At 45.2% G+C, this 12,621-nt stretch overlaps 1 protein-coding gene across 1 annotated transcript; it reads left to right on the top strand.

Annotated features, from left to right (window-relative positions):
• Positions 1–7,699: 7,699 nt before the first annotated feature.
• On the top strand, positions 7,700–12,375 carry MRPS30 (mitochondrial ribosomal protein S30). Its single transcript, XM_058827400.1, has 5 exons — positions 7,700–8,447; positions 8,688–8,833; positions 9,886–9,988; positions 10,489–10,665; positions 11,914–12,375. Exons 1-5 carry the CDS (start codon positions 7,739–7,741, stop codon positions 12,180–12,182), a joined length of 1,404 nt encoding a protein of 467 aa, XP_058683383.1. The 5' UTR covers positions 7,700–7,738; the 3' UTR covers positions 12,183–12,375.
• The last annotated feature ends 246 nt before the right edge of the window (positions 12,376–12,621 follow it).

Here is a 12,621-nt window from a genome sequence, read left to right as displayed (position 1 = left end):
AGAGATCTCACCCAATTAGATGAAAATTGCGATAGCCAAATTGAAGATTGGTCATACACAAAGAGGGTAGCGATGTCAGCATTTTTGCCGTGGGTAGCTGCTGCTAAAGCCCTCGGTGAGCTTTCTCACCTGGCGTGTTGGCTTGGTAAGCAGGCCAACCTGACCTCCTCTGTCTTGAGTGATCTCTTGGCGGATGAAGACACTGTTAGGCACGCCACTCTGCAAAACCAAGCCACCATATACTTTCTTCTCCTGGCCCATGGACACAGCTGCGAGGAGTTAGATGGGCTGTGCTGCTGCTTTAACCTGTCCAACCACAGTGAAAGCATCCATGCGCGCATCCAGAAGATCAGCAACATGGTACAGGAACTCAAAAGAGAAAAGGAGCCCCAGTGGTTTGAGGACTTTTTTGGAAGCTGGGGACTCAAAGGATGGGTTGCCTCCCTCCTTAAAAACATCTTCTGGATTTTTTTAATAATCGTTATTGTCTTATGTATGTTCTCCTGTTTTAAAAAGTTGGTAACTAGGTCTCTGGGAGATGCCTTTTTATTAAATAAAGAAGGGGGAGTTGTGGAGGCTGGGGAACCAGCCAATTCAGAGATCCTGGCTCTCCCTTAGAGAGTTTCTCCCTAGGTGAGGCACTTTGTTCTCAGAGAGAGAAAAGTGTCACTCCCAGAGATCTTTGAGTTATGTTAATATGTTGCACCCCATTGGTTTCCCTCCCTATCAATCTACCCCGATACATGTATCCCAGTTTCCCCTGCCCCTCTCCTTCCCTATAAATATCCTGGTTTTTCCCCTGTTGAGAGAGCTGCTGTCACTGGCTCCCTTCACGGAGGGCCCTGCTTTAATAAAGGCTACTGCTCAGTGGAATGCCATACAGAGCTCGAGTCGCTCTTCCTGCATCACCTGCTGATTGCCGCGAGCAGAGACCACTCGCCGGGCAGAGAACGTGCCAGTGCTCCTGAGCAGTCCTTTTGGACGGCTTCTTCAGGGTAGTCGCGGCACCCCTGCCATCGACCACTGCCGTGGCAGTGTGTGTTTGCTCTGTTATCAATCCCTCTGGCACTGGAAAATGCTGCTGCCCAGGCTGGGCTCCTGGTAGTCCACTGGTGCAAGCTCCCAGTGCTCCCCAGTCCAGAGCAGGTTCGATCCGTTCAAGGAAAAGGGAAAGAAAACAGTCCAGGAAGACCTCTCTGCTTCAGCTAGCTGGAAAAGCCAAGGCGATCTGTCCCTTCTTGTCTGTCTGTGCTGTAGTCAAAACCCCGTCCCGCGATGCCAGGGGGGAGCAAGTACAGTCTCTGATAAGAGACTCGGTGCTTCTTTTCCACTCACTTTTACTCTTAGATGAAGTTTTAAGGATACAAAACTTATTTCTGGGTTAGGTGGACTAGTGGGGATACAATTTAACATCACAATCACCCCAGGGCTTTTGAAAAGTTTCCAGAGCCAATAAGTTTAATTACTGATTCTGCCTATGTAGCAGGAGTAGTATCCAGAGAGGAATATTTGGTTTTAAAAGAAGTCTCAAATCCAGTGATTTTTAGCATGCTCTCAAAGCTTATCCATCTAGTCTCCCACCAAGAGCATCCATATTTTGTTATGCATGTGAGCTCTCACACTGATCTTCCTGGCTTTATTACGGAAGGAAACCAGTGGGCAGATGCTCTAGCTGCCCCTATACAGCTGGCTGGTCTGCCAGACATCTTTTTGCGGGCAAAATTAAGCCATCAGCAGTTCCATCAGAATGTGCCTGCGCTGGTCCGCCAATTCCATCTTAAGCGAGACCAAGCCAGAGCCATTGTGGCCACATGTCCGAACTGCCAAAAGGTTTCCTTACCATCCCTGTAGGCCAGGGTGAATCCTACAGGACTTGGCAGCTGTGAGGTGTGGCAAACTAACATCACCCACATTCCATCTTTTGGAAAATTCAAGTATGTCCATGTGTCAGTTGATACTTTCTCAGGAGCTGTCTATGCCTCAGCCCACACAGGGGAAAAGTCCAAGGATGCCGAAAGACATCTTGTCCAGGCCTTTTCCATATTGGGGATCCCCTAAGTGATAAAAACCGAGAATGGGCCAGCTTATACCTCCAGGGAGTTCAGTCAATTTTTACAGCACTGGGGGGTAGAACATAAAAGGGGAATACTGCACTCGCCCACTGGTCAGGCAGTGATAGAGAGGACCCATGGTACCATCAAAAGGGTCCTCAAGAGTCAGCAAGGAGACACCTGGTGCCAGTCTCCCCAACTAAGGCTGTGCAAGGCATTGTTTGTGGTCAATTTCTTGAACTGCTCCTTTGAGAATTTAAATCCCCCAGTGCTGCGGCACTTTAACAACAAAAAGCAGGAGTTCAAGGAGCAACTGCCAGTTCTGGTAAAAGGTCCCGAAACCTGCGGGGTTCAGGGGCCCTATGACTTGATCACCTAGGGGAGAGGATATACTTGTGTATCCACCCCCTCTGGTCCTAGGTGGGTGCCCCAAAAGTGGGTAAAACCATACTGTCCTCCAAAAAACAGCAAAGCAATTCCAACACCACTCAAAGACATAACTGTTGTCTCTTTCCGTCAATGACGCAAGGGGATGGGAGAACCCGATTCACATTTTCCCCTTAACCCCCAATATGTTGAAGATTTGTTTGTATAAATCTCACTTGCCTTGTGTTGCTTCTATTTAATTGTAAGAACATCCTCCGGACTCCCTGGAAAGATGATGGCAAAATACCTACACTTACTACTGACCCTATTTCAGTCCCTCCAAGCCTGGACAATCCCACAGCCCCGAAAGAACATTTGGGTCACCTTAGCCCATGCACTCAATCAAGACCATCTATGCTTATCTACAGCTACGGCAGACAACCCCATGTTGACTTGCCCGGTGGGGATTCCTTTCAAACCCCAAGAATTCCCCCCGGAGTTATCAGAAATCCAGAAAGAAGCCAGTTCAGAGCCAAAACCATACAAAATGATATATCAAGGCTTTTCTACTTATAAGTTGTCCCTCCCTGTTACCAACCCTTTGATTCTCTGGAGTGACTGGGTTGAAACCCTACCCTGCCTCGATAAAGAACCCCAAGAATTTGAACTTTTAGGTTCGTCCCTTGCTTCTCTCTGTGTTCATTTTGATTATGTTCCTCCGTATTACAAAGAGACATAGGATTCTGTTACCCAGTTTAAAAAGAATTTTACCATCTCATTTTGGTGTCCATCCCTTGCTGAAATCAGCCAGCCCTCTACAGAGAGTGGGAACGCCCCGCAGCTACCAAAAGGGGTTTTCCTTATCGGTGGAGACCGTGCCTGAGCAGGCATGCCCTCTCATCTATTAGGAGGTCCCTGTATCCTGAAGCAGTTGTCCCTGTCCTCGCCCAACATGACTTAAATTTCTAATTTGGCAGCAAAAGAAAACACAATAATTAGGAGAAGGGGTGCAATAAATCTCGATGAACATTGTGATGCAGAAATTTACCACTGGTCAAAGTCAAAAAGAGTTGCTGTTTCCATTTTTCTCCCTTGGGTAGCAGCAGCCAAGGCCCTAGGAGAGTTAGGCCACCTTGAATGTTGGGTCTCAAGGCAGGCGAACCTTACCTCAACTGCCATAGCAAACCTCCTGGAAGAAGAGGAGATTACCAGGAAAGCAACCCTTCAAAACCGTGCAGCCATAGATTTTTTTATTGTTAGCGCAGGGGCATGGCTGTGAAGACTTCAAGGGGCTGTGCTGTTTCAACCTCTGCACAAAAAGCAAGCACATCCACTCAACAATCCAAGAAATGAGAAGGATTATAGGAGACAAAAAGCAAGAAACAGAGCACTGGCTAGAGAAAGTTTTCAAAGACTGGGGTCTGTCGGGTTGGATGTCTTCCGTTCTAAAGGACACTGAATGGTTTACTGTTATAATTTAATTGTGTTTGCTTTAGTTTTTAAATGTTTACTAGTCAAAGGAGCCCTCTCCTCCTAGGTCACCATTTCAGCTGTTGAGATGTGGTTGGAGGGAACCCAGACTGGCCATTTTGTTTGATTAATTTCTAGCACGCCCTTTTCCCTCAACAAAACAAAAAGGGAATTGTGGTGGTGTATTTTTATTGTTAATGGTTTAAGTGTTTATACCAGTTGGTTGCTCCCAAATACCTTACCCCCTAAAAGGAAGTGGTGCCTTCCTGAGTTTCCCCACCTTTTCCCCTATGTCACTTGTGGGAAATGAAATTTTAAAGTTATGAGTTGTTAAATTTAGAGTTAGTTGCTGTTGATATTTGATCAATTGTTGGAGTCTTTAGTGCCTTTACCCCTGGTTGTTTTCTCCCTGCTTCACCTGTAGTTACTTTTCCCTTACATTGTATCCCCTTCCCCTCCGGTAGTGATGCCACTGCTCCCCGATATGGCGCCTGAGGCAGCATGCAAATGAGGTTGGACTGAGTGCTGCCGGGAAACAAAAACCCCTAACAACAACGAGCCAAAAGGAGAATAAAGGATCAAGAGAACATATCCTGATGGACTAAAAAGGAGGAGCATCTTCCTACACCACCTGAGCATGCGTAGAAGTGGTCGCCATGACCGAAAGAACTAGAAAGGACTGACCCCCTGGACTACGAGCTGGTAGAAGCAGTCTTCCTAGGGACTCCTGTGAGGAAGGAAGGCCCAACTCTAACCTAAAGACAAAGCTGCACGGATCTTTCTCTTCTGAGGCGTCCAGTGGGAGCAGTGGCAGTGTGCGTGACCCCTCGGGCCCCCACCCCAGAGCTGTCCTGTTTAATAAAGGCCTTTTTAAAAGGAGCTGGTCTCCTGGCCCATTCATAACATCACTCACCCTGAGAGCTTTCCCTATCTTCCAGAATGGTCCCTGTCAATCCCCCTCTTGTCCAATCACCCCAGGTTCCCGGTTGCCCATCAATGTAACCCCTGCCCTTTATTCCAGACCTTTCCTTGCCCATCAATGTAAACCCTGCCCTCTATTCCAGACCCTTCCCTGTCCATCTCCCAACCTTCGAGGCCCCATTGGCCTAGGTGACTGGTCCTCTCCGCCCTCTCATCCCTGTTGGTCCCTATATTGTACTCTCCTCCCTTTGTTCCTCCCTTTTAGGCTCCTCATTGGATGATTGTTTGTACCCTCCCATCAATTTTGAGTTGTACAAAACCCTGACACCTCCCCCCCCCCCCCCCCCAAACTGTGTTTGGGGCATTTTCGGTCCCTGATCCCCTTGGGGAATAAAGCTGTCTGGGATTCACACCGAAGGGTCCTCTCTGTCCTTTACCCCTGTCCTCGGTGCTTTTCCTACTATCAAAAGCCATAGAGTGTGCCAGCCTGACCCACGCAACACAATCAGCCATATCCCTGACTGTGTGGCTTTCGGGACACGGCCCATTCATCTGCTGCCGTGCTGGGGGCTAGCCTGGGCTACCTAAAAACTTAAGCACGGTGACAGTTCTTTAAACATTCACTTACTTCATCACTTATATTCAGGTTCTGTATTGAACTTCTTGAGGGTTTAAAATACCTCATGCAAAAGTTGTTCACAGTATCATATGGCTGCAAGGCAGGAAATTCTGATTTGACAACTTGATGAAAAAGATTTTTAACAGCGGTAAGGTATTAGTAATCCTGGCATGGATAATACAGTGCCTTGTATGATTAAATGGGTTCAATACGGCCACATATCCCCAAGAGAAATGCAAAACTGGAGGAAATGAAAGGAAGGGCTGTTAAGATGATCAGGGAAATGGAAATCTGCCTGTGTGAGAAGAGTTTGTTCAGTCTCCATCTATAGAACTGAGAGGTGATATGACTGGTCTCCATCATTACTTTAGAATGCCAACACTGAAGAGAACAAAAAGCTAATTAAACTAAATGTCAGTGTTTGCACAATGACAAGCAGGTATAAATTGACCAGGAATACATTTAAGGATGAAATGAGAAAAATATTTCTAATCAGTAAAGGAAACATGTTTTGAAAGAGGAAATACAGCAACAAAATGCCTAAGAACAGTACATGGTGGTTTTTCTTAAGAACTTGTGTAAGTTTGACATGGGTGGCTGTGATCACAAAGGAAGGGATTCAGCATCTTTTCTGTGAACACATCTGGCCAGTGTCCTTTATCAATCAAGAGGAAAACAGGTTTTTGGATGCACTTGGAGACTGCAGTGTGTGGGGTGAGAAGGATCGTTGCATCCTAAACAGTCAGTCATCTGATCTGTGGCCTTATCCCTTCACTGATCTGGTGAAAAAAGCATCTGGATTCAAAATTAAAACAATCAAATTTTAAATACTTGATGCCAACTTAGTTGCAACATAACATTTAAATCTGTCTTTTATAACATACCTTGTGAACCGCAAACTAAAGAACAGTTTAGCTATGGATTAACAGTAATTTCTGTTTTACTTCCTCTTAATTTCTAAAGACAATAGTTATATATTCTATATTCTTTGAAAATCTCAACCCAAACTCTAGGTTTGCATCTCTGCCACTTACTCCAAAAATTCCTCTATATTTGATATTCCACCACTTCAGCAGTGATTTCTACTTCAGCAGAAGTCTAAGTAGCTGAGGAAAGAAAGTGAATTATCTGGGATGTATGTGTTTCCTGTCCCAATTCCATGCATATTTTCCACTCTGACTCTTAGTCACACCTCATGGAAATACAGAAAAAAACAACCAATCTCCCATGAGTACTGCAAATAATCAAATTTTAAAAAGTAATGACAGAAGAAAAGTTTTAAGAATAAATATTGAACTTCTTCTGTCCACTGAAGAGAAAAATCCTCAACTTTTCCAAGCATCTTTAAGATAAACACGAAGTTACTGTGGCATTCTTGCGGTATTGGTATGCCACTTTTAGCTCATTTCATTTCACAAACAAAGGCTGTAACATATCATATTTTAGCAGAGTCTAATTCCTTTATTAAAGCCAGACGTTGCAGGCTGTGATGTCTCTGACAAGAAGTCATTTCAGTTGACACTCAGCGCTGCGGGAACACCCGCACAGCCAGCCGTCCCCTGCAGCACGGCAGCCAGGTTGAGGCGCCCAGCCTGGACTGGGCTCCTCGGTACGCGGGCCTGCGGAAAGCCGGCCCCTCGTTTTCCTCTTCACCCATCGAAGCAGGTAAACGCTCCGTCGAGTCTTTTCAGCGAGAAGCAGGACGAGAGGACACAGCTTCCCATCGCGCCAGGAAACGTTCAGTTTGGACATTCCGAGAAATTTCCTCACAGGAAGGGTGATTACATACTGGAATGGCTGCCCCGGGAGGGAGTGGAGTCACCGTTCCTGGAGGTATTTAAGGAAAGACGGCGTGGCACTGAGTGCCATGGCCTATTGAGATGGTGGTGATCGGTCACAAGCTGGGCTGGATGATCTCAGGGGTCTCTCCTAGCCCAGTCCGTTCTGTGGCTCCCAGTGCCGCACCAGGCTCCGCACGGGCGGGCTCCGCTGGAATGCGGCGCGGGTTCTCCCGCCAGGCCCAGCACTTCCGGGCCGCCTCTCGCTGAGCATCTTGGGACCTGTAGTACCCGAGGGGAAGAGACCGCCGCTATTGCGCATGCGAAGAAGCTCCTCCACGCCAGACCGCGGGAGTGCCCGGCGCCCTCCAGCCACGTGATTCCCAAGGCCCCGCCGCTTCCTGCCCGGCAGCCCCTGCTGCAGGAGAACCCGCCCTCCGACCGGGAACCGGGCTTGTCACGTGGGTCCCAGAGGCCAATCAGCTGCCTCGGTTTCCGGGCACCGCCCTGCCGCCGTCCCGCAATTCCGCGAGATGGCGGCGCTGGGGGCTCGGTGGCTCCTGCGGCCCGGCTGGCGCTGGTTCTCGGAGACGGTTCCCGGCGCCCCCTCGCCGCCCGCCAGCTCTCTCTACCCGCCTGTGGTAGCGTCCATCACGGCCAAGAGCAAAGCGGCCAAATCTCGACGCCTGCAGCGCTTCAACCAGCGGGTGCACTCGGCGGCTACGGTGGAGGAGAAGCTGCGGCTGTACGGGAAGCTGCAGCGGCCCAAGTACACCGTGTACCCGCAGACCTTCGCCCTCAACGCCGATCGCTGGTACCGCAGTTTCACAAAGACCGTCTTGGTGCCGGGGATGCCCCCGAGAGCCGCAGCCGCGAAACTCTCGGTAGCGGCGGCGGGAATGACCCCCGAGGCAGGCAGAGCCCCGGAGCCGGGAGCGGGAGCGCCGGCGGCTGCGGCTGCGGAGGTTCCGGGGGATGCGGAGGTGCTGGGGGATGCGGGGGCGCCAGGGGCCGCGAAAACTCCGGGGCCCGGGGCGGAAGCGGCGCCGTGTCTGGGTATAGGAGAGCTGCGCTCCCTCGCCTGCGACGCCCTTCTTCAGGAGAGCTTCTACCAGAGCAAGAAGCGGCCGTTTCTCTACCGCGACCAGGATCACACGCCCGGCCCCTTCCTCACGCAGCTCGTTTCCACTCTCGCCGCTTCCCTGTCCGGTCGCAACCCACTGCTGGCGGCTTCCTCCCTGGGTACGGAGCGAGGTTGGCAGGGAAAGGTGGGAACTGTTGGGCGATAGGGCCAGTCTGTGAGCTGGCACGAGTGTCGCTGGTGTATCGCACTTGTCAAGATTAGTAATCACCTGTAATTTGTCTCCATCGTTCTGCATGGATTTTGGGTTTTGTATCTCATTTCAGCTACAGAAGAGCTGGGAGGGTTTTAAATGCAAAAGGCGAATCACTGTTTTTCTGTTTTCCCTTGTTCTGTTACAGATCTAAACCCTGAAGTTAACTATTACTGGCATCATGGTGAGGAAGTTGTTGTTCACGGACGTCGAAAGGGTAGAGTTGATCCTGTGCGATTCCAGATAGATGATAACCCACACCTCCAGATCCGTGTACCAAAGCAGCTTCCTGAGGTGTGGATGTTTTCAACAGTTTTCAACAGCAAGTTAATACCGTGCATTTTCACTTTTGTTTCTGACAACCATTGAAACCATGGGGAGGTAGTCTGTGGAGGACCTAGTTAATCATTATGTAGCATGTTTGGGTATTTATCGAATCTTAGTACTCTTTCTGCATTGTGGTGATGGCTTTGTTGATACTGAGATGGTCTTCTGAACTTCTGGTCCTCCTTTTTCTTTAAATTGCATGTTTTTATATTTAATTTAATTGAATAATTAACGTTCTGTGCTTGGAAACTGAGACAAGAATGAGAAACGTGCTGTGGAATGTTTTTGCTGGAGGAGAATAACAGCAGTGGAGGTAAAAAAAAAAATAAGGAAAAGCACATATAATCTGAATGTGAGCATTCCTGTCTGTGGTACAGCTTGGCAGTTATTTTTGTGAATGCTCAAGTTCAGAGGAGGTATATTCTATTTCAATATTATAATGTTTTTCTTGGGGGTTTATACCATGGTAATTGTGTAGCCAGTGAAGGTTTCTGTTGTCCAGTTTCCACCACAGACAGAAAACCATTGTGTGTTCTGTAAAAACAGAACTTTCATTGTTGACTTAGTTGTACAATTTTTTTGGGTTGATATTGTCAGATGCTACAAACCTTGGTGTTTTGGAAGAACTGTCTAGGCACTTTAAAATGTGTAGTGCAATAAACCAAATTTGTAAACTTAGTTTATAGGTTTGAGTTAACTTACTGGCTGCTGCTAGAAATGTTTTTACTCTCTTTTCTATGGAAGCTAGAAGATGGTGACAAGTGGCAGATTTTTCAGCATTATTTCACATTTTTTGTGTTGTGAAAAAATTAATACAAGATGACTGTGCTAGCACTCATCATAAGATGAGAATTTCTCTTGCAAAAAAAAAATAAAAATTCAGTTAAGGTTATCAGTATGATATATGTAAACAGGACTTGCACTTCGTGTTGTCTGACCAGGAAGTGGTGTATTACATTGGACCTGATGTCAGAAATGTGTCTTGCATCATGGCTTTTCTTTCTTCTGTTGCCTTCAAGGTTGTACCCCTGGAGTCAGATCTTGGAGATGTTCCTGTTATTGATCACAAGCCTTCAAAACTGCCATTGTTCAAAAAACAGTATGAAAATAAGGTATTTATAGGTAAGAGCTTTTAATTACAAAGTATTAACTGTTTTGTTTTTTTTTTTTTTTGTTAAAAATCCCCAACAAACCAACCAAATGAGAACCAACCGCAAAACTAATGCCAACTCAGTCTTTCTTCTCCCATCACCAGAAAAAAGTTGTGTATTTTTATCTATAACTGTGGTCCATAAATATATGTAGTGTATAGATCTCAACTGAGATTTCATGTCATTCAGGCAATGGGGAGTAGCATTTTCCTGTTTATGTGGTAGTCTGTGTCCAAATTTGCTTGAAGAAGTTCAGTTGAATAGAAAATTGACATAAAACTGAATTCTGATACATCTCTAGGGAAATTCTTATTTTAGCATGTTAACTCTTGCCTTTCGGAAGTAGGCAGCTCCTTGCAGATCTACCATAGAGGCTCTAGCTTTATAGTCTGATGGTGAAGATGTATGTGTTTGTGTGCATAATAAAGAGTGTTCTCTCTCTGACTGACAGTTTTGTTTTGGGGAACACAGGATCAAAGGTGGCAGATCCATGCTGTTATGGACACACCCAGTTTCATCTGCTTCCTGACAGACTGAAGCGGGAGAGGTTTATAAGAGAACGTCTTGAGGATCAGATCGAAGTTGTTTATCGATCAAATGGAATTGCAAGTCTCTTTGCCTGGACAGCAGCACAAGCAATGTATCAAGGTGAGACAGTCATCTTGACAAATTTTTCCTGGTTATGAATGCCTACTGTAGTTCTTCAGCCTTTTCTTCCCACTGCCTTTTTTCTTGTTTTTTTTTTTTTTTTCTGAAGACTGTCTCTTAAGGAAGTCTTTACAGATGTAATTGAATTAATAAAGGAGAGTTAGTTAAGACTTTGAGTACTTCCATGCAGGGAAATTAATTACAGAGAAAAATATTTTTCATATATAACAGTAAGCCTGTGCAAAAACCTCAATTGCTTGCACTTGCTCTTTCCACCTTAAGAAGGAAATGTGGTAGACTTCAAGCAACTTTGATTTTGGTCCTTCTGGAACAACTGTGTTGCTTAGCCCTTGTTCCAGTAACTTCAGTTCCATGTCAGTAGCCTTACATTTAGTGTTACTGTAAGACATCTGATGGCTTGTGGTTTCATTTGAGAAACAACACATCAGAAAGTTCTTTTAATATAGTGTGTATTGCTGGCTCTGCATCAAGTTTTTAATGTAGTGGTATATAGAAAGCTTCCTTAGTGGATATAAAATAGTGAAGTCAAACAAACCTTGTCTTCAGAGTGGCTCACAACTGTGAGTGCACATTATGAGTTGTAAGGGCAGGATTATTCAAATCCAAACTTTTTTTCTTCTGTAACAGTTTCTAGCATTGTTGCACTTATTAGTAATATTCTTAAAAATATCTGTGTGTGTACTAGTGCACATGCATAAATATGTGTATATTTTTAACATATTCTTAGTGCTCAGTGGGGTTTGTCTAAAACATTAATATTTGCTGACATTATATTCTTGGTGTATGGCTGGTTACTATAGTCAGTTATGTTTGTGTATACATGTGAATGCTTTTGTCTTGAAACAGACACTGCATTTTGAGAACTGTGAAATAGTAAAAAGACATTTTCCCTCAGCTCCTTTGCAGGATTTTGGATGCATTACTAACTTAACTGTTTTGGGGAGGTCACTTGGCTGATCAGTGAGTGATTTTATCAACTGTTGGTAGGGAATTGTGTACAAAATGCAAATATGCTACTGTGTCCCTGATCTTGGACATAAGCTTTATTAGTGATTGTGTTTTGGTTAGTCTGTATGAAAAATGCTTGTGTTGTTAAAGCAGACAGGACTTTTTCCCTACTAGGTAGCTGCTGCAATTCCCAGAGTAGTTGTATATTTTGGGGCTGGGATTTAGATGTGTGTATTCTGATAAAAATCTCAAGTCCTGTTATGTTTGTTTATTTTGTAGGATTCTGGAGTGAAGCAGATGTGACCCGTCCTTTTGTATCGCAGGCAGTAGTGACTGATGGAAAATACTTTGCTTTCTTTTGTTATCAGCTAAATACTTTAGCACTAACTGCAGAAACTATTAAAGACAACCCTCGAAAGAATATCTGTTGGGGTACAGACAGTAAGGCACTCTATGATGTTGTGGAGGATGGTAATGTGAAAGGCTTCAATGATGAGGTTCTGCTTCAGTTGGTTGATTTTCTACTAAACAGACCAAAAGAGTTGTAAACCATTAAACCACATGTAAAGTATGTGCCTGAACTTCATTGTGACTCCATGAAGTATGAGCTATGCCTTGATTTTAGTCAGGTATTTGTCTAGCAAACACTATATACATATTTTATGTTATTTGGGCCTTCTTTCTTTTCTCTTTTTTAATATGTACTGTACACTGGCAAATAAATGGCTGGAATACCTTAAAGTCTGTTGTATATTTACTCTTAAAAACCTGCTGTGCTAATTCAGTGACGAGCATGTTTTTTTAGCAGATCCCCACAGGTCTACGTTGAACTGTCATAACAAAGTATTAACTCATATGACCACCTGAGTATCACTACGAAATAGCTGTCTTTATACTCAGCACTAGTGATAAAATTCTAATTTTGTGCCTGAATTAAATGCTTATTCATTCTAAAGACATAGTGAGCTCAGAATAAAAAGTGTTATT

Source organism: Poecile atricapillus, chromosome Z (assembly GCF_030490865.1).
Source record: "Poecile atricapillus isolate bPoeAtr1 chromosome Z, bPoeAtr1.hap1, whole genome shotgun sequence".
Taxonomy (NCBI): Eukaryota; Metazoa; Chordata; class Aves; order Passeriformes; family Paridae; genus Poecile; species Poecile atricapillus.
Note: the sequence above shows the minus strand (reverse complement) of the source record. Positions and strands in the feature narration are given on the sequence as shown.